At 55.5% G+C, this 20,078-nt stretch overlaps 2 protein-coding genes across 7 annotated transcripts; one reads left to right on the top strand and one right to left on the bottom strand.

The window, feature by feature from the left end:
• Positions 1-3,555: 3,555 nt before the first annotated feature.
• On the top strand, positions 3,556-9,163 carry ASB6 (ankyrin repeat and SOCS box containing 6). 4 transcript variants are annotated; one of them, XM_019638059.1, is made up of 6 exons: positions 3,567-3,839; positions 5,429-5,610; positions 6,657-6,763; positions 6,866-6,974; positions 7,449-7,535; positions 7,687-9,163. In XM_019638059.1, the coding sequence occupies exons 1-6, from the start codon at positions 3,727-3,729 to the stop codon at positions 8,352-8,354; spliced, it is 1,266 nt and encodes a 421-aa protein (XP_019493604.1). In that variant the 5' UTR covers positions 3,567-3,726; the 3' UTR covers positions 8,355-9,163. The 4 variants fall into 4 exon arrangements, with proteins under 4 accessions (XP_019493629.1, XP_019493604.1, XP_019493613.1 ...); XM_019638068.1 differs by lacking the exon at positions 3,567-3,839 and adding an exon at positions 6,126-6,207 and having other exon boundaries at positions 5,525-5,610; XM_019638075.1 differs by lacking the exons at positions 3,567-3,839; positions 5,429-5,610 and adding exons at positions 5,617-6,012; positions 6,126-6,207.
• Positions 9,164-9,371: 208 nt separating this feature from the next.
• NTMT1 (N-terminal Xaa-Pro-Lys N-methyltransferase 1) lies at positions 9,372-16,414 on the bottom strand. Of its 3 annotated transcripts, none has more exons than XM_019638093.1 (4): positions 16,260-16,414; positions 12,090-12,303; positions 11,022-11,274; positions 9,372-10,237 (listed from the first exon to the last, which is right to left on the bottom strand). In XM_019638093.1, the coding sequence occupies exons 2-4, from the start codon at positions 12,249-12,251 to the stop codon at positions 9,981-9,983; spliced, it is 672 nt and encodes a 223-aa protein (XP_019493638.1). In that variant the 5' UTR covers positions 12,252-12,303; positions 16,260-16,414; the 3' UTR covers positions 9,372-9,980. The 3 variants fall into 3 exon arrangements, with proteins under 3 accessions (XP_019493638.1, XP_019493647.1, XP_019493657.1); XM_019638102.1 differs by lacking the exon at positions 16,260-16,414 and adding an exon at positions 16,115-16,253; XM_019638112.1 differs by lacking the exon at positions 16,260-16,414 and having other exon boundaries at positions 12,154-12,237.
• Positions 16,415-20,078: the final 3,664 nt, after the last annotated feature.

Below are 20,078 nucleotides of genomic sequence, written 5' to 3'. Positions count from 1 at the left end.
AGAGAGAGAGAGAGAGAGAGAGAGAGAGAGCACGAGGACAGAGTGTCTGGGCAGGGGGTCGGTGTCCTGAGCTCAGGCTCCAAGGAGAGGTTAAGAGCCAGGTGCTGGGTTTGAATCCCATCTGGGCCCCTCACTGGTTCCCTGACCTTAATTAATTTGTGTTCCCTGACCTTAATTAATTTGGTCAGTTATCTATCTGAGCCTCAGTTTCCCAGACTGTGACATGGGAATCCTCCTATCACTTCCTTGCTGGGGTGTTATGACAAGTCAATGACACGATGTGTGTTAAGCTTCTAATTTAAGTCATGGGACACAGGACGCAGTCAACCAAAGGCTGCTGTTGTTATCAGTTTATCATTCATAGGCTGGGCCCTGTGGTAACCCAGGGAAGTGAAGGGTGCACTGGTACAGGCTGGGAGGGTCCAGAGGAGGGGACCAGTGTGCTGGAAGATGTCACCAGGTGGAGCTGGGAGGAGATAAGGCTTTGAGGACAGCCCAGGGCCTTGCCCCAGTGTTCATGGCCTTACCTGCAACTCCAGGTATAAGAGGAGTTTGCAGGGCCTGATTCTTGACTCTGGCTGACTTATTTAGTATTTTGACTCTCAGCTAAGATACACTCATTGGAGTAAAAAGGTAGAAAATACACAGAAGCACAAAGAAGATAAAATTCCCACGGATCCCAGCATTGTTAGCATCTCAGCATCCGGTCATCAAGAATTAGCCCTGGCCACATACACGTGCACACACGCACACATGCCACACTTTCCCCTAATGGGCCATACTGTAACCACGTTGGCACTGGACGGCTGGGAAGGCTAAACTTCTCTCCTTATGTTTGTTGACAGTTTTTCATCCTTTGTCACTCAACTGTACGTGTCCTTTGCCCATGTTTAGCGTTTTTGCCTTATTCTTATTGGTTTGCAACAATTCTTTATATATTAAGGTTATCCCCCTATTTACATTGGATACTGAGAGTGACTCCCAAACTTCCTGGGGAGTAGGAAATAGGGAAAGACTCTGCCAGGGTCTGGGCACTGGGTGCTTGGCCCCAGGACGCCGAGCTTACTGAGGAACCCCAGAGCTGGGCAGCAGGAAGTGGCTAGGCTGGCAGGGCAGTGAGGGACAGTGGCATGGAAAGAAGAGAGAAGGTTCAGAGCTGAAATCAGAGTCTCTGAGCGACGGGGGCTTAATGGGAGGCAGATGGAGGAAACAAGTTTGCCCTTGCTGACAGGAGGGAGGTCAGGGGGCATGGAGCTTTCTAAAGATAGGAGCCTGGGCGACAGGCAGGCGGCAGGGCCTGGCTCCAAAGTGTGGTGCCCAAGGGCTGTGACAGAGCAGGGGTCAACTCCTCCCTCCTGCGTGTCCAGACCCTCTTGGGCCCGGAGCCAGAGACGCTGCAGGACACTCGACTCCCAGAGGCCACGTATATGAAAAGGTCCCCCAGACCTGGCTGTACAACACTGGGCCTCTCTGAGCCTCAGTAATGGTGTGATACCATCACCTACTTAAAAAGGATTTATTTATTGAGATTCGTATGTCGAGCATTTAGCACACTGCCTGGCACATGGAAAGGGCTCAGTAAACACAAGTTAACTCACATTATTACTGTGCTGGTCACAAGACAATTATAGTTTTCTTGTGGACAGAGCTCTCCATCAGTTAGCTGTCAGAGCTGAAGGGCCTGCACATTACAGGTGAGTAAACTGATGCCCACAGACCAGAAGGGTCATGCCTCAGGCCATCCATTACAATGGCTTTAATTGTGTCCTCCAAAGAGGTAGGTTCAAGTCCTAGCCCCTAGTACCTATGACTGTGACCTTATTTGGAAACCGGGTTCCTGCAAATGTAAGTTAGAGGTCATAATGGCTTAGGGTGAGCCCTAAATCCAACGACTGGTGTCATTTAGAAATGACCAGGAGATCTGGACTGAGCCACAGACACAGGGAAGAAGGCCACGCGAGGACAGAGATGGGAGATGGGAGTGATGCTGCCACAAGCCAAGGAACACCTGGGGCTCCTGGGAGCTGGGAGAGACTAGGATTTTCCCCTAGGGTCTTTGGAGGGAACATGGCCCTGCTGACACCTTTTCAGACTCCTGGCCCTCAGAATTGGGAGAAAATACCTCTGTTGTTTTAAGCTGCCTCATTTGTGGTGCTTTGTTACGATGGCGTTAGGAAGCTAATGGAGCCAAGGCAGAAGCGGGCCTCAGACCAGGTTGTCCCCGCAGCTCTGCCCTGGACCCCATTTTAGGCGGGTGTCATCCATTTACTGACTGTGGGCCCTTGGGCAAGTCAGGCCCCTCGCAGCTCTTTGGTCCCCTCACCTGTGCTATGGAGCAAGTGACCCGGGATCAAATGAGAGAAGGACTGTGAAGCCCGTGTGCTGCTGTGCCATTCAGAGCCCTGAGGTATGGACAGTGGAAACAGAGGCAGGCATTCCCAAACCCCCAGGGTAACCCCTGGGGAGACTGAGGCACATTGGAGCAAGTGCCCCATCCAGATGCTCATTGTTGCCAGATAGGAATTTGGGCCCAGGTGCCCAATATTCTGATTTTACAAGACAAGCTGGAAATCTCCACTTCTGTGTGAGCAAAATTTCCCAATTTCAGTCAAGAAGAAGAAACTTCCTTCCCGGAGCAAGAACCAAGGCAGAAGTGTGCTGGGAACCATGGACCCTGTGGTCTGGAGTCCCTTTCGGCAAGCCCACACTGGCCCACCCTAAAGGGGCTTCAACTCAGCTGTTCACCCCCCACCCCTCCTTCTTGCTCTGTTAGGCAATGGAGGGGGAGCAAAATGAGGCATTTTGAGAGTCCAGTGGGGGTTTTAACAGCTTGTCATTTGGTCTGCACAACAACCTTGTAAACTTAACAGTAACAACAGTGAGCAGTTATCCAGCTCCTGCTGTATACGTGACTCCACTGGGTATCCGTAGCTGAACCTGGGCATGCTTTAGACGGAGTTTTCTTGTGCAATCTGTTTTGCTGTTGGTGGAGGAGGATTACGCTGCCCATTTTAAATGTTTAATTCGTAAGACACATCGGACTGTCTTTAGAAGTGACTCCAAACTGACTTTCCTCCCCTCGACAACTCTTGCCTCTGGCAGGTGCCAGGCGGGAAGACACCCAAGTCAGCATGATGGGCGATGGCACACCTCTTCGCAATGGACTTTCGAGAATCACGAAGACATCAGGGCCCCACTGTGGGTCTCGAGGTTGGGGAGGCTCAAATGCGTGGTCTAAAGGAAAATGCCTAAACCCCAGAAAAGTGGTCCTAGGTTTGGGGGCGCGGATGCTCGAGCCACCTTCGCCACAATGTCTGGGCCGTGCAATGGGCGGAGCTCGGACGGCGCCCAGCGGCCGTGGGCGGGATCGCAGGGCGGAGCAGGGCCCGGCTGGGGCGGGAAGGGGTGGGAAGTGGCGGGCGCGCCTCGGGCCGGGATCAGGTTTGGCGGCGGGTCTGCGCCCTCCACTCCCTGGGGCCGCACGTCGCGGTCCTCCGAGCCCGCAGGGGGCGCTGTCCCCACCGCTCGCTTTCCGGGACCGGCGAAGGCAGGAAGTCAGTGCGAGGACCACTTCCGGCGTGGAGCTGCGGCTGCGGCGGCCGACCCGGCAGGCGCGGGAGCTGGACCGGCACAGGCGAGGCCAGGCTCGCGGCCCCTGACGCGCCCCCTCGGCGTCCCGGCCTCGGCGGAAGGTGCGGCGGTCCTGCCGCGCGCGGGGCCGCCGCGATGCCGTTCCTGCACGGCTTCCGGAGGATTATCTTCGAGTACCAGCCGCTTGTGGATGCGATTCTGGGCTCCCTGGGGATTCAGGACCCCGAGCGGCAGGAGCCGCTGGACAGGTACCTCGCTCCCTTCCCGCCAGCTTGCCGGGGCCGCGGCGACTCGGCGCTGCTTCCTTTTCGTCGCCGCTACCAGCGGGGCAGGGCGGGGCGGGAGGAACTGTCCCCACCCTACAGATGAGAGGCCGAGGCGGAGGCCGGGGTTGCGCGGTGGCTCATATCCTGCCCTGTGCGGGGTGCAGCGTGCTCCAGGCCAGCGCAGGGAGCGCTGGAGGGCGGCTGTCGTCGGCAGGGCCTCCGCTTCGGGGCCCGCCCTGTGCCCTGTCCGGTGCTTTTCACCTAGAGTTGCCACGGAGCAGGGTGGCATCGGGGAGCGCCTCAATATTTACCCCAGAGCAGTGCAAAAATAAACTTTCTGTAGCTGAGTTTGTATTTTTATATAAGCAGGAGTACGTCTCGCTCTGAACCCATGGGAAGAGGTGTCAGAAAGGGGTACATCAGTGAGCTAAACAAAACCCCATGCCTTCGTGATGCTTAGGCGCCGGAGGAGAGAGACTGACGATCATGTAAAGAGTATAGTATTTAAGTGTAAGGTAGAAAAGAGCAGAGGAAAGGGGGATCCGTGTGTGTTTTCAGGGTGTCATTTGGATTTCAAGCACAGTGGTTATTATGTGTCTCGCCAGGGACTTTGGTGGAAACGCAGGCTTTCTTCATCGTTCTGTTCACTTTGAGGCTTGTTCTGAAAAGATCTTTCCTTAACTCTAAGGCTGTTCTGGGGTGGGTGGGGGTAGGACAGCACGGGGAGGGCGGGGGTGCATGGCTTTTCGCAGTCCCAGAATGTTTGTTTTGCACCTAACGGGCTCTCTAGGGCTGGGGGGTGAGTTGGAATCCTGTCCAGGCAGTAAGGATGGAACCTTGACCCTGACCATTGATAGGGTGCAGATGGGTGAGACTAAGAGGGTACTGGGAGCACCATTGGGGAAGAGAAGCCTCACCAAGAGGAGGAGATGGTCTGTGAAGGAGCTTCCTGCAAGGTCATGCGCTGTCCGTGGGCCTGGACTTCTGGGGAAAGGTCGTTCTTCGTGGTCATTGCTGCCAGGGAGGTAGCAGGGTTGGGGCTGGGGTGTTAAGAGCCTCGTGTGCACCCAGCCTTCGGAAGACTGGGAGGCTCGTCCTCTCCACGAGTGTGAGTTGGGAAGGAGGACCGTCGACTGCTCTGGCTGCGGGGGTGTCACGGGCTCACCTGGCATTCTCTGCAGCTCAGGGACAGTCAGCGTCTGAGGAAGAAGCATCAGTGTCTGATTCTGACTTCTGGCTGCAGGGGTTCCCTTCAGTCTCAACAGCCCAGGTTGTGAGGCTTTGTACCCAAGCCAGGGATCAGATTCTCTGGGCAGCTTGGGAGGAGGCTGGAGACAGCCCCAGTCCTTTCTCAGCAAACCTGAGGAGTCTGCTCCAGTTAAAAGATCCGGCTTGGCTCCCTCTCTACCACAGATTCTTTTCCAAAGAGACTTTCTGCCTACAGAATCAGGGCTCTGCCTGGGGCGGTGATGACAGCAAGTGACCAAAGGCCACCCACCCACAGGATGCCCAGGCCAGCTGGTCCCACAGCTGTTTCCACCCTCAACTGGTCTGCCTCTTTCCTGCCCCAGGCCCAGTTATGTCGCCAGTGAGGAGAGCCGAATTCTCGTTCTCACTGAGCTGCTGGAGAGAAAGGCCCACTCTCCATTTTACCAGGAAGGCGTGAGCAACGCCCTGCTGAAGATGGCCGAGCTGGGACTGACCCAGGCAGCCGATGTTCTCCTGCGGAATGGGGCCAATCTCAACTTTGAAGGTCAGGGGGAGCCCTGAAGGGCTGAGGTGGCTCGGTGGCGTAAGTGTGGCTCTGCTCTGGGTGGGCAGCCCCGTCTTTGGGCTCTGCCTGATTGTTCGCTTAGGAGCTACTTCCCTCATTTATTTCGTGGGTGATGACTAAGGAAACCTGCACTGGGTGGCCTCCCACCCCCCTGCGGGCTTCAAATGGCCCTTACCACCTCTGGTCCAAGAACAAGGCTGTTGCTGCTTTACCACGTGATTGACTTAGCAAACCTTCCCAGCGCCCAGCGAATTCCCTGCTTCCATTAATGGGAAAATGCAGCTGCTGGCACGGTGCCCAGAGCTAAGGAGAGGTCACTTTCTCTCCTTGTTCTGAGCCATCTTGCATTTTTGTTCATGCTGTACGGAGATGGGAAACCAGGTAGGCCACAGTGGGTGTAAATCACGGCAGGACTGTGTTGGCTTCTAGCTTGTAAGTCCTGGGGGAGAGGGGGGTGATGAAGCCATTTCCCTCTCCTGTCTGGTTTCCCCTAGGGAGGGCAGACTCAGCCAAGAGACATGCAGTGCCCACTTGTGACCAGAAGGGGCCCTTTGTGCTGCCTCAGGATGTGTCCAGGCACGTCTCCCCTCCCCATCTGAGGACGAGCTCAGAGGCTGCTGGGCTCCTGAGGGTCAAGGAGCTGATGACGGGGGCTGGGGGGGGGGTATTCTGAAGTCAGTCTCTTGGAGACTCAGCTTGGAGAACGTGGCTGCTGTTGCCAGGCATGAGGAGCTGTCACTCTGGGTGTCCTCCCAACAGCCCGAGAGGAGATGCCCTGTTTTATGGTCCCATTTTACGGAAGAGGAAACTAAAGCCCAAACAGATTAATTACCATGCCCACTGGAACACCCCCAGACCCAAACCTGCTGACCCCCGAGTCTGTGCTGTAGCATCCATGAGGACAACTCTGCTCTGAGCGCTCAGGGTGGCGAGTGCTGGGACGGGGCTGCCAGGCCAGGTCCTGGGATCCTCCCGGAATGTGCCGACAGAGGCAGCACTGACCTGAGCTATGTCTGTGCCCTCAGACCCGGTCACCTACTACACCGCTCTGCACATTGCCACCCTGCGAAACCAGCCTGACATGGTGGAGCTGCTGGTGCGCCATGGGGCCGACATTAACCGGAGGGACCGGGTAAGAGCCAAGTCCAGCCCGCTCTGAAGGGGGAATGCAGTCGGGGGTTGCAAGCAGACCCCCAGACCCCCAGGCCAACCTGGCTGTGCTTTCCTGGCTCAGATCCATGAGAGCAGCCCCCTGGACCTGGCCAGTGAGGAGCCGGAGCGCGTGCCCTGCCTGCAGCGCCTCCTGGACCTTGGAGCGGATGTCAACGCAGCCGACAAGCATGGTGGGTGCCTCGTGCGGGAGAGCAGGACAGCCCCAGGCCCAGGTGCCTTGTGAGGGAAACCCAGGTTACCCCAAGGACGACAGGCGGGCAGGCTGGATGCAGCCCATCTGCTGGCACAGCACGGCCCACAGGTGCATTTTGCTCGCTTGCAGAGGCTTTAGAGAGCAGCCGGTGGCCCCTCGGCAGCCCCTTGAGGGCTGTCTGTAGGAGGAAATGGGGGTGTGTGCGCTCAGCTTCCAAGGGAACCATGGTTTCCTGTCGGGTCTTGGGTAGCATCTCAGGGTCCACAAAAATCCTGCCTGTCCTGGCCCTTCTCCCAGTTTTGTGTGGGTGAAGAGAATGGCCAGAAACGGGTCACCCTCAGCCGTAGCTGAGGGGTCATCTGATCCTGAGCGCCTGTATTTCCCCTCCCCCTCTGGGGTGGCCCTGCCCTCGGTCCCGGCCACCCACTCTTCGCTCTGTCCCCCTCCTTAGGGAAGACTGCTCTACTCCACGCTTTGGCTAGCAGTGACGGGGTGCAGATCCACAATACCGAGAACATCCGGCTCCTACTGGAAGGAGGTGAGGCTGTCCCCAGGCTGTTCCCGAACCTCGATCTCTCACACCGCACTTCAGTTCCTCCAGGCAGGCCCTGCCCCCTTAAACGTTGTTGCTTTGCAAGGGCTTAAGGCCTCCTCCCACCTTCTCTTGTTCTCCCTGCTGGCTCTTCTAGGGGCAGACGTCAAGGCGACCACCAAAGATGGGGATACCGTGTTCACTTGCATCATCTTCCTGCTTGGTGAGACAGTGGGAGGGGACAAAGAGGAAGCCCAGATGATCAACCGCTTCTGCTTCCAAGTCACGCAGCTGCTGCTGGCTCACGGGGCCGACCCCAGCGAGTGCCCAGCCCACGAGTCCCTCACTCACATCTGCCTCAAGAGCTTTAAACTGCATTTTCCTCTCCTGCGCTTCCTATTGGAGTCTGGAGCCGCCTACAACTGTTCCCTCCACGGTGCGTCCTGCTGGTCTGGCTTCCAAATCGTTTTCGAGCGGCTCTGTTCCCACCCAGGCTGTGCCGAAGACGACAGCCACGTGGACCTCCTGCACAAAGCCGAGACCGTCCTGGATCTCATGGTGACTAACGCCCCCAAACTCCAGCTGCCTGAGAACTTTCACATCCATCCTGTGGGCAGCCTGGCAGAAAAGATCCAGGCCCTTCATTTCTCCCTAAGGCAGCTGGAGAGCTGCCCCCCACCCCTCAAGCACCTGTGTCGCGTTTACATCAGATTCTACCTTCAGCCATGGCCTGTGGATGCGAAGGTCAAAGCCCTACCTCTGCCTGACAGGCTGAAGTGGTACCTCCTCAGTGAGCACAGCGGCCCTGTCGAAGACGACATGTAACAGCTCCCAGACTGAAGGGCACAGGGTCTGGGCGGCTCAGTCAACCTCTGGAGGATTTAAGTACCTGCGCAGCCTGAGGGGGAACCTTCGGTTCTGCCTGTCACACAGAGCAGGTTGGAGCCGGACTTGACCTTAGTACAAAGAGCCAGGTGCAGCCCAGCAGCTGTGATCGTTCCAGTGGGCTAAGGCGTCTTTCAGGGAGACTGCCACCCTCCTTCTCTCTGGCAGTACCCTCAAGTTCTCAGCCCACATTGGAAAAAAAGTCAGGGTTTAGATTTGGGATACATTTATACCCTTAATTTGAAGGGAGTGCCAGACATTCCCAGAAGCAGGGTAGCTCCGAGTCTAGGTCCTGAGAGCTGTGGAGGCAGAGCTGCAGCCAGAAGGAAGCTGGGTGGGCCTGTGAGGGTGCCGCCCATCTGAGGCCCTTTACTCCCACCCCCTTATGTTCTGGGTTCTGTCACTTACAGCTTTGGAGGCTGAGAGAAAGCTGACTGACACCTACTAGCATTGGTAGCTCTGGGGCCCCGCCCCTCCCGGGGCACAAGGCTGTGCTCTGGTGGCCGCTCTGTTTGTGCCAAACCCAGAGTCTTGGGGACCATGCCTTCTGTTAAACAATCATGCATGATCAGGAACAGCCATTTTCAGAGTGTTTCCTTTTGTGAGGGGCTCACCTGATGATGAAAGCTACCGAGACTGAAAGCCAACTGTCCCACCCAATGCTGAACCCTCACAAAGCCGTTTCTGTCATGTTGGTCATTGTGAATTGTGTAAATGCCTCGGAAATAAACGAAGGCCACTAAATGACATATTTATATTATCAAATTAAACTGATCTCTTGGCCTTAAAGGTCCTTGTGTAACATTTCCGCCCCCAGTTGAGGATGAAGGACCGACCCCACAGTGGCCAGGAAGAAGAGGTGGTCAGCATGAGCGGGCACAGCATTTGGGGGGACGATTTTCAAGTAGCCAGTACTTGTCCTGTAAAACAACAAAACACCACTCCAGACAGGCAGGGCCTTCACAGCATGGGGGTACACCCTTTTATTTTTTACTGAAAATGCCCGCCAAGAATGAGGCTACCGGCTTCTCCCCTTGCTGCGGGCTGTTGTGATGATCCCGTTAAGGACACGTGGGCCCCATCACCAAAGCACACAAATTTCCCACCAGCCACACCATACGGGCAGGCTCCAGGCTCCAGCAGCCTGCTCCTCTCTCCCCAGGGGGTGTCCTCAGCAGCCACGGAGTCCTCAGCAGCCACGGAAAGGGAGGTTCTCTTCCTCTTAAGGCAGCCAGGCCTGTGGCTGGAAGGCCCGGTGGTGGTAACGGAGCTCCAGCTCTCCGCTCCTGACGGATCACTATATTCCCACATGGGGAGCACCAGGGGCCCTGGCGTCAGCGTTGCACAGGCCCGCACTGCCCAGTCCAGGCAGCAGAGCCAGGCTCCCAACTCGCTGTCCACACAGCCGCACCCCTCCCACTGGGTCCTGTCGTTTTTAAGAAGAGCCTGTGTAGTGAGGGGACACCAGGCAGGAATACTGAGTGGCCCCCATCAACATGGAGCCTCTGGGTAGCACCGGCCGCCACCCCCCACCCCTGCACTGGTTCCCCTCCTGCCGGCCCCTGCTCATCTCAGGGCTAGGCTGTACACGTGGTAAATCTCGTCCGGAAGGTTCTCCTGCCGCTCCTGGGCCAGCAGGCTGAGGCCCGCGCTGCGGATGATCCTGTGGACGACCTCAAGGTCGCGGCACACGCTGCTGTCCACGTCGTCCAGGATCACGCCCTCCTGGGCCATGTTGTCTTTGATGACAATGATGCCATTGGGGCGCAGGCCCCGCTTGCAGCGCCGCAGGAACTCGGCCAGGTGCTGATCAGTCAGGTGGCCTGGGGAAGGCAGAGGTGGGGGTACCAGGGAGAGGTGCCAGCGCACACGCCGCCACCTGCCGACACAGCACTCACCTTGTGCTTAACACAGGGCCACCCGTGCTGGCTCTCAGAGTACAGAGAGGTTTATGAAACCTCGGGCTCGGAAGTCACCTTCCTTGGCCTGGGTCAGGGGAGCGTACCAAACAGCCCCTCCCTACATTAAAGCTCCAGACAGGGTTCTGTTTTGTTTTGTTTTAGCTGAACCATCCTGCCACCTGTTGGCAGCTCAGCAGCAACTCAGCTCAGGCCGGACATTGAACCGCTGTTGCTCAGCGCTCAAACTCTTGAGCGAGCTCTTAACCAACTGAGCCACTCGGCCGGCCCTCAGACAGGCTTTTTGGGGCCAGACCCAGTGTGTCCCCAGCAGGGCGCCGTGGAGGGACAGTGTTCCTTGCTGTCCACAGCAGGGACAGCCAAGGCTTCGGCTTCGACTTTTATTAAAAAAACCCCTTATGGGTTTGAAAACTTCTGTCTACATTGTTTGATTACAGTAAGTTACTGGTTATTTAAATTGTTTCAACAAAAAACTGCCCCCCAACGGGTTGCAGCAGGTACTGAGTTGGAACAAATCATGGAAGATGTACCTTTCAGGTATTCTCCCGGGGTCCTGGGAGCACAGAGGGGACTGGAGGTACCCCGCTGGCCCGCCCGCCGCAGGAGCACCGGCTCCAGGACTCCGGGGCAGCCCCAGTCTCCACAGCGGGAGACGTGCAGGATGTGGGGACGCGGAGCGGGTGCTCACCTATCACCCACTGGATCCAGATGACGTCGTAAGAGTTAGGCTCTGGGCTGAAGTCCTGGAGGCCACAGCAGAAGTAGTTCCTCACCCTCTTGCCCTCCTCACCCAGGTAGGTCTTGGCCTTGACCAGAAAGTCCTCGGTCACGTCCACCATGTCCACCACTCCAAAGAGCGGCAGGAGCAGCCGTTTGGTGATCCTCCCGATGCCAGCACCGCAGTCCAGGGCACAGGAGGTTCCCGTCCTGTTCGGGCCTTCCTAAAACGCAGGGGAGGCGGACACGCTGTCAGCAAGGGGGAGGCAGCCAGAGGGACCCTGTCACTGAGAAGGGGCCATCCCCCATGAGCCCCCACTCAAGTCTGGACCAGGCACAGGCTGGCAGCTGGCATCAGTGGGGACGTCAACGGGCATGAGCACAGCACATTCTTTTTCTGGGCCACACATTTCTAACATGAAAGCCAGCTTCCACTTAAAGGTGCTAACCTGAATAGGTGCATTCATTTTCCCTCACTCCTGAAACCCCATTAAAATGACAGCATGGAGAATAAAAAGGAGGAGTGCTGAAAATGGAAGAGGGCAATCAGTGAACACGGGCTTTTAACCAATTTGGGAGGATGGAAAAGGGGTGGAGGAGAGACACCAGGCAGATCGGTGCAGGGCAAGCAGCAGCCTGTGGGGCTTGCTAAGGGAGTGGAGGAGGGGGCAGGCCCAGGGGGCTCCAGCCAGCCCGGAACAGCGGGGCCTCAGTGGGAGCCAGTAACCCGGAGCCTGCCTGAGGCAGAAGGGCCAGCACCCACAGCCCAATGTCCACAGACACGACATGAGAGCAAAGGTTTTGTCCCTGGCAAAACTGAACAGTTGAAGGGGAGACGACTCCGTTCTGGCACCCGGGAGTCCCCCAGCGCCTGTCTGGCAGCCTCGAGGCAAAGTCCACTGTCCACAAGCCGCCCCCAGGCCTTCCAGGCCTGGGTGGTAGCCACCGGCAGATAACCGAAGACCCTGCAGTGATACATGGAAGAGGTGGCACCAGCGCCACATCCTTTCCTCCTGGAGAGCACACCAGACCTGCCTACCCTCAGAAACCTCTGCAGAAACTTCCGGGAGCTGCTGATGTCGATGGCGGAGATGTGGCCATACCCCCCGAGCATGCCGTCCACGGTCGCTGGGACTTCTTTCCAGTATGTCTTGGCCTTCGAATAGAATTGCTTCTCATCTTCTATCACCTCGCTCGTCATGCTGTCACCAACCACGATTCTGCTGAGACACCAAACTTGGCAATGGTGTCTCCTGAATAAATTTAAAAAAAATAAAGTGCATCAGCAGGTCGAGGGCTGCAGTCTCACACCATGCTTCACTGGTCACACAATCCTGCCTTTGCAGAGGAAATGTCCAGTGTCCCCTAATTTGCTGCCACCCCTTGGAGGTCAGTGCCTCCTGTCTCTTGCATCCAAGACATTTTGCAAAGCTATCATCATATCAGAGCAGGAGACCCAGGGTTCTGGCTTCTAGATCTTTCCTTACTCTACATGACACCTGGCTCCATGGCTTCTGACCCCAGGGGACAGAGAATCCTGATCTACACTTAAGAGAAAGGACAGCAAAGCAAGGGGCCCAAGCCTCTTCCAGTGGGAGTTCCAGCTGATACTGGGAGGGGCTCGAGCAGTATCCACACCTCCCTTCCTCTCACTTGTCAGCACAAAAACAAGTGGAGTCCAGTCCTTCCTGGACAATGAGCTGGGACTCTGTGCCAGGTACCGTGCTATGAGCCCGGGAGACAGCCAGATGGAAAACGGCTACAGACACACACAGTCACAACTGGTAAGGGCGGCACAGAAGCTCAAGATGTGAGAAGAGGGCCGGCCAAGTGGCTCAGTTGGTTAAGATCTCGTGCAAGAGTGCCAGCTCTGAGCAACAGGGTTGCCGGTTCGATTCATGGCCCGAGCTGAGCTGGGGCTGCCTCTACCAACAGGTGGCAGGATGGCTCAGCTAACAACAACAACAAAAAAGATGTGAGAAGAGCACACGCCAGAGGAACCTAACTCTGCCGGGGTGAGGGAAGGCCCCCCTGGGAAAGTGACACATCAGCTGAAATGAAGGATGAGGAAGAGTTGGCTAAGCAAACGGGGCAAGAAGACTGCTCCAGGAAGAAAAGAGTGTGCACAGAGCCCTTGCAACGGGAAACTCGAGGTCCTATGGGTCCCATTTAGGAGTTTCGATTTCACCCTAAAGAGCAATGAGCTTGAACGACTCTAGATTTAAGCAGGGAGTGACATGAGAAGGTGTGAGTCTCTGGAAGACTGTGCTGGCAGCTGTGTGAACTGTAGAGGCAAGAGCGAAAGCAGACACTGAGAGGAGAGTGCTACCAGAATGGACAGAGGGGGACCACAAAACAACAGCAGGGGCCCTGGCAGCGAGCTCAGCCCCACCACGCCACGCCACTCGGGAGGGACGAGAGGAGAGGGGCAGTTGGGCAGCTCCACACTCAGCCAGCCTGGCCACATGGTGGCCGGGAGGGACATTAGGATCTACCCTGAGGCACTGGCACTCCTCAACAAATGTTCACCCCGCATGGGCACTGCTGTAGTTGCTGTGAGCTTGTCAACAGAAAGTCCTGCCCCCTGTCCAATAGGAGACAGGGCAAAAATGGAACCAATTAAAACGCAGGCAGAGACAACGAGGACTCTCACTGAGCCCAAAAGTGCCATGGAAGCTCAAAGGATGAAGGAATCCTTCCCAAATGGCAGAAGGGGCGGCAGCCGAGCGGTGACACCCTGAGATGTATCACTGTCTCTCTTGCATCCCACATGGCATGTAGGTACTCAACAAGAAGTTCACTTCTCATTAAATGAGCAGAATAAATCTAGGCCAAACACTAATCTGGCTGTACTCTCTCTCCCTATCTGTTTGCCTTCCCTCCCCAGATATAAGCTTCCCGGGGGAGGGTCATTACTTTGTACACCACTAGCCCAGCACGTGATACAGGGTGGGTGTTTGCTAACTGATTGAGTAAATCAAAGACTGAGCTTTGTGCAGCTACAGCCATTTTCCGCTTTTAAGAAAATCCCACCGACAAAAATCCGACCATTCAAAACTGGTAACACTGAAGGCCATTACCGACGATGTGATTTTTTGCTTTACCAAAAGCCTTATGATATGATTCCTTTAAATGTCAAGGTCCCCTGCATAATCTAATTTACAAGAATTCCACTTACAGGCAGATTCTAGGAACAAGCCAGGGAGGCACATCTAGGCTGGGAAATGGCAAGTGTAACTTTGACATTTGTTCTAACAGCCGACTCATTAGTAAACATGACTCCGGGGGCCCTGTCTACACTTTGCCTCCCGGTGTCCAGACTGGAGTAGGCAGGAGGGCCCTGGGAGTCAGAGAGAACAGCAGGTTGTCAGTCAAACAGCAGGAAGCCCTCCTACACTCTGCCCAGGTCACAGTGAGGAGCTGGGGAAGGGGCCTGGGCACAACCTGGCTTTGTGTGCGCTCTAGACTAGCTGGGTGGGGAAGACAGAAAGCCTGCTCATAGCGAACAGGTAGATTGTGTCTGCACATCATTCGTGGTCATCTGGCCACCTCCTGCTCCCCCTGCACGGTGTTCAGGGCAACACCTGGCTGGCTGCCCCAGCTACCCCTCTTTTCCCGGGATCCATGGAAGAGAATGGTGTTTGAACTGTCACCACAGTGTCTGGCAAAGTCATCCCATCCTCCTCATTTCCAGGCTCTAAGGAAGAGCCTGGAGGCAACCGGAGGCCTGAAGGTGCCTCCTCCTCCTCCTCGCAGCCTGCTGGACGGGGCCTGTTCTCCTTGGATCTGTGTGACTGCAGATGGGCATAGGAAACTGGTAGGGAGGTCTATGAAAAAGAAAGAGGAGGAAGGAGAAAGGAAAACAAACAAACAAACAACAAAAGGGGGGGGGAAACTTTAAAAACAAAGGCTCCGATGAACCAGGTCTGAATCCTGGCGCCGCTTCTCACCGGCTGGGTAAGCTCAGATAAGACACTTAACCTCCTCACTTACGTAAGTTTCTTTACCTATAAAACGGGAGCAGCGATACTGCCTGTGTGGGGAGGCTGTAATGATTACATGTGGATAGAAAAGCATACGGGGATCCACACAGCACCGGGCACACACGACCAGGGATTTCTAATCTCTGTCAAAAGAGATTCCTGTCAATTCCCTCTGCCAGGTGTGAAGATCAAATAAGAAAATGCACTGAAGGGCCCTACACACTGTGGAGTGTTGGACACACCTAAGGGATTATTCCTGTGGCGCTGGGTGGTTCATCCAGCAGCCTCCAACAACTCTGAGTCTGCAGGGGCGGGGCGGGGGCTCGTCCTGTAAGCACAGAAAGACTGCGTTTTGGAGATGCTGCCTTTGGGACTCTGTGGCTTCTGGTCTCCACTAGAGCATTCTACATGTACCTTCAACCCTGCCACAGCCCCCTTTACAGACAGAAAAACCATCCCACTAAAGATGTGCCTTAAAACACACACACACACACACACACACACACACACACCCAACCAGGAACAGAATAAGGAGGGAATCCAGACATCTTAACGGGGACAAGGCTCTACTCCTCCCAGGGGGTCACCCCATCCCAGGGGGCAAGGATTCTGTACATCCAGTTCCAGGCCATCTGCAGGACGGCCCCACCCCCGGGGCAGGGCCTCTGACACCAGCTGTTTCTATCCCTTATTGTACATTGAAACCAGGGTCCTGAGAGATCACACAGCTGATGGGCAGCAAAGCCTGGGCCTTCCCACATGACAGCCTGTCGGCAAACGGCCTGACCTTGGCTCCAAGGGCTCTTGGCAGATTGTTTTGTGAGCGGCACCTGTGTCAGGCTATTAACGGGGGAGGGGGCGAAGATGAAATATGATAGCAACTCCTATGCAACGGGCACTGCCGTGCGCCCGGTCTGCACTGAGCATTTTACTGAATCCTGGCACCCACCCTCCGAGTGGGTGCTCTCCTTATCCCCGTTTCTCACGGGGGAAACTGAGGCTGAAAGCGGGACAGGGACTCGCAGCGGCCCCGGCCTTCCTCCTCTACCCTCCACCCGTGACCCAGGTCCGGTCCACAGACCTTGCCAGAGCGCGCACGTGGGGCCCCCGCAGGCTCGCGCCGGGTCACGTGACGAGCCGGGGACTCAGGGCGGCGAGGCAGTTGGAGGTCGAGGCCTCCCCTCTCCCGGCGGCCGCCGCCCCCTACGCCGCCTCGCTTTACTCACCCCGGGCGGGGCCTCCCAGGACCCGGGAGAAGAGAGCGGGGAAGTGGAAGGGAGGACGGTGGCAGCGACGACCCCACAAGCCCACAACCACCTCCGTCAGACCACTGCCAGACGCTACACCTCGCGGGGCGCGCTGCCTTTGTCCGCTCACGTAACTTCCGGGTGCCCCGAGGGGCGGGGTCACGGCTGGCTCCGCCCTGCGGTTGGCTTGCCCCGCCCCATGGGCTCCTGACCTAGCATGACTTTTCTGTCTCTGGAAGGACGTCCCAGACTTAGAAGAGCCGCATCGCCGACCCTCTCCTGCCTCAGGCACATGCACCAGTTCATTTAGAGGGCTTAAGGCCGGACTTTTAAAAACGCATGTTCTGTGGGTTTTACCTGGGTAAAAAGGAGGGGGAGCCTTAGTCCTCAAATCCAGCAGTTCTCAATCTGTGGGTCCTGACCCCTTTGGGGGTTGAAATACCCTTTCACAGGGGTTGCCTAAGACCATCGGAAAACAAAAAGATATTTACATTACGATTCATAACAGTAGCAAAATTACAGTTATAGAGTAGCAATGAAAGTAATTTTATGGTTGGGGGTCACCACAACATGAGGAACTGTATTAAGGGGTTGCGGCATTAGGAAGGTTGAGGACCGCTGCTCAAATCCCACCCATAACAATAGCATCCTAATATACAGATCCAAAAAGCAAAGAAGAAAAACAGAAATACCCTTGGCAGTGCCAAGGGGTTGCCACCCCAATTAAGCAGAACAAGTCCATGAAGTTTTCATTCCAAAAAGGTTGCCCTCCCCTACGCTCCTCCCATATACAGAAATTCTAGAGCGTCCCTGAAGCAGCCTTGATGGAAATGTGAGTTTGCAGGTAGTAGGTAAACCTTGTGAAGTTCTCCAAGCCTCAGTCTCCTCTTCTGCCAGACAGATGTAATAATTACTCACCTTGCAACGCTCTAAGTGTTAAATTTGTGGGATATTGCATGGCAAGCCTTCAGCCCTGAGCTTGCGGCTGTTATAATGAAAATATTCATCCTAAATTCATTTTTCCTAAACTGACATCCTGGTCTTAGATTGACAGTGCCTTCCTCTGGGCGTTGCACACAGGAGATGCTTAAAGTGTGTTTGCTCTAGTGAAGTGAAAACTATGTGGGGGCTGCTGAAAAGCCCCACCTGAGTGGAGTCCCCTAAATCTGTTTATGTCCATATTAGTTGGCATCCTCTCTAGAGAACTCCAGGTCAGCCTTGGGTCCCTTCGCAAGCTTCATTTTCCATGTCTCTAAGGGAAGGGGATAGATCCTCAGCAATCTCAATTGCGAGGGATGTCTATAATCTTATTTGAGGGCAGCTCTGAGCTTAGCTCTATTAGGGATCCCTAAAAATCTACTCCTACCGTATTTGCCGGCGTATAAGACGATTTTTTGGCCCTGAAAAATATGCCTCCAAGTGGGGGGTCGTCTTATACGCCAGGTACACTTCAGATAGACTGCCCATAGTGCTTGCCCCGTGCCATAGTGGCCTCCCGATGCCCGCCCACTTCATTCCACATACCGTTCAGGCATCAGCAGCGCTGCTGGGTGTATGCTCGGCTGTTATGCGATTTTGCTGTTATGCGATTTTACCACACTCGCAAAATCGCACACAGCCGACCATATAACAAACTCTGTATTTTGAGTGGAAATGTTAGGGGGTCGTCTTATACGCCGAGTCGTCTTATACGCCGGCAAATACGGTACCTTTTTTTCTTGTCAACAGAAGAGGAAGTCCCTTCCCTACACCTTCCATCCTTGGCTGAGGAGTATTTGCAGAAATAGAATACATAGTCTGTGATGCCTCCTCCAGGCAGATGCCTTGTAATTTGAGTTACAATGTCATCTTTTTTATTTTCAAATTGTGAAATTATACCATGCCAGTGAAATTGCTGGGCCAAATGACCCTTGTCTCCCACTCGAATTTCAAAATACAAGCTTCTTCCCTGCCCCTTCCCAAACAAGAGTCACAGATGGGGTACAACAGTCTATTTTACCATGGCACCCTGAGAAAGGAGAAGCTGGTCCAGCATCACACAGCATACACAAGCAGATCAAAGACTCTAAATGATTCTCTTAGATTCCAGGCCCACTGCATTCGTACTGCCCAACCTTCCAGTGGAAGCTCTACTTGCAGAGATGTTAATCCCAATGTGGCTCACCTGGGCCTCCCAGATCTGGAGAGGGTAGCCGAACCCTGGGCCTTGCATCCCTGACTTGGGCCTGGCTGCTCTGGTCAGGAGTTCCACCACCCGCCTTCTTTTTTTTTTTTTTAATTGGGGGATGGGAACAGCGCTGGGGAATTGGGGGAAGGGGAACAGACAAGGTGCTGTCCTTTTGTTGTTCAGTCTAGTTGTGGAGGATGTTGCTTCACTTGCCCAAGTTGGCACCATCATTACGCTCTTCCCGGGTGAGGCAGATCAGTCACCGACTTCTGGACGGCTGCTCGCTGTGGCTGCTGGCTGCTGGCCGCTGACGCTGGCGCTGGCTGCTGGCTATACACGGTAGCCCATGGCAACCACCTGCCGTAGCCAGCGACTCATGGCAGCCTAGCTCCAGGTTGAGCTGTTGTTCAGCATCTTAGCGGTAGAGGGCAGTGTCACTGGCCCTCACATGTGGGATCCGAACTGGGGCCCTCTGGCGTCCCAAGCCAGCTCTTAACCATCGTGCCACTCGGCCGGCCCCACCACCCGCCTTCTAACTGCAGCCTTGGCATCCTGTACAACAGCCCCGCCCCCTGTCCCCAGCCTCAGTGCCCACTGCTCCTCACATGACCTTGGGTGAGTGACAGGTCACAATGATTCTGAAAAGGTCCCCAAGGCAGCAGGGAGGGGCCAGCAGAGGGACCAGGCCAGGAAGATGGGCTCTCCCCAGCACCAGACACCTGCAGGGGGCTCTGAACTCACTGGGACCTTCTCTGGCCCAGGCCTGAAGCCTCAGTAGGGTGAGTGTGTTCCTAGGAGCCAGCTCATAACTGACTGCATCTGGAAGTGGGGTGTGGTGGGGAGGAAGCAGGCTCCGAGACCCCCAGTGTCAGAAGCTGGGGGCAGGTCTGGGGCTCTCTCTTCCAAAGGGGGAGTTTGTTAAAAAGTATGTCTTGGCCCCACCCCAGACCTTCTAAATCAGAATCTGGGACATCTGTATTTTCAACAACCTCCCCACCCAAGGGGCTCGGAGGCCCCAGCACAAGACAGAATCAAGCTGGTTCCAGGTTTCCTAATTCCCAGGGGAGCAAGTGCTAAAATGGTAATAGTCTACCGGACTTGACGCCCCAACGTGCTAAGTGCTCTCTACCGGGTCGGTTTTATTTCACTCTTACAAAGGAGCAGGTCCTCTATTGCCCCCGTTCTACAGACCAGGCCACTGAGAGGAGTTCATCAGTTGGCTTGCCTCAGGTTACAAGGCTACTAAATAGTGGAGCTGAGACTAAATCCTAAGCAATAATTTAGAAACCATCATAATAATAGCAGCTAGTGTTTGCTGACCACATATGACGTGCCTGACACTATTCTAAGCCATTTACGTGTGTGCTCACTCATTTGAACGTCACAGCAACTCAAAAACGTGGGTACTCTTACCCTCACCATTTTCCAAGTGAGGAAACAAGAGGCTTGGCGAACTCCAGCCTGAAGCCACTCAGTGCCTGGCGAGCCAGTGATGTTACCCCCAAACCAAGCTAGCCCGCTCTGGGCGCTATGGCCTGGGGTCTGGCCTATGCTCTCCTCTCCACTTCACATGCCCCCCCCCCCCGCCCCCAGTGGCGTGAGAATGCCCGGAGCTGAGCGCAGAGCCAGAC

Source organism: Hipposideros armiger, unplaced genomic scaffold (assembly GCF_001890085.2).
Source record: "Hipposideros armiger isolate ML-2016 unplaced genomic scaffold, ASM189008v1 scaffold_3, whole genome shotgun sequence".
Classification (NCBI taxonomy): Eukaryota; Metazoa; Chordata; class Mammalia; order Chiroptera; family Hipposideridae; genus Hipposideros; species Hipposideros armiger.
The sequence above is the reverse complement of the archived record's forward strand: the minus strand, read 5'-3'. Positions and strand labels throughout refer to the sequence as shown.

Bases quoted from the DNA above. Each gene is read 5' to 3' on its own strand.
- NTMT1 (XM_019638093.1), bottom strand. From the start codon at position 12,251: ATGACGAGCGAGGTGATAGAAGATGAGAAGCAATTCTATTCGAAGGCC. The intron at 11,275-12,089 runs GTAGGCAGGTCT...CCTGCGTTTTAG, and splicing joins TTCTGCAGAGGTTTCTGAGG to GAAGGCCCGAACAGGACGGG. The intron at 10,238-11,021 runs GTGAGCACCCGC...TGCCTTCCCCAG, and splicing joins CTGGATCCAGTGGGTGATAG to GCCACCTGACTGATCAGCAC.
- ASB6 (XM_019638059.1), top strand. From the start codon at position 3,727: ATGCCGTTCCTGCACGGCTTCCGGAGGATTATCTTCGAGTACCAGCCG. The intron at 3,840-5,428 runs GTACCTCGCTCC...TTCCTGCCCCAG, and splicing joins CGGCAGGAGCCGCTGGACAG to GCCCAGTTATGTCGCCAGTG. The intron at 7,536-7,686 runs GTGAGGCTGTCC...TGGCTCTTCTAG, and splicing joins CCGGCTCCTACTGGAAGGAG to GGGCAGACGTCAAGGCGACC.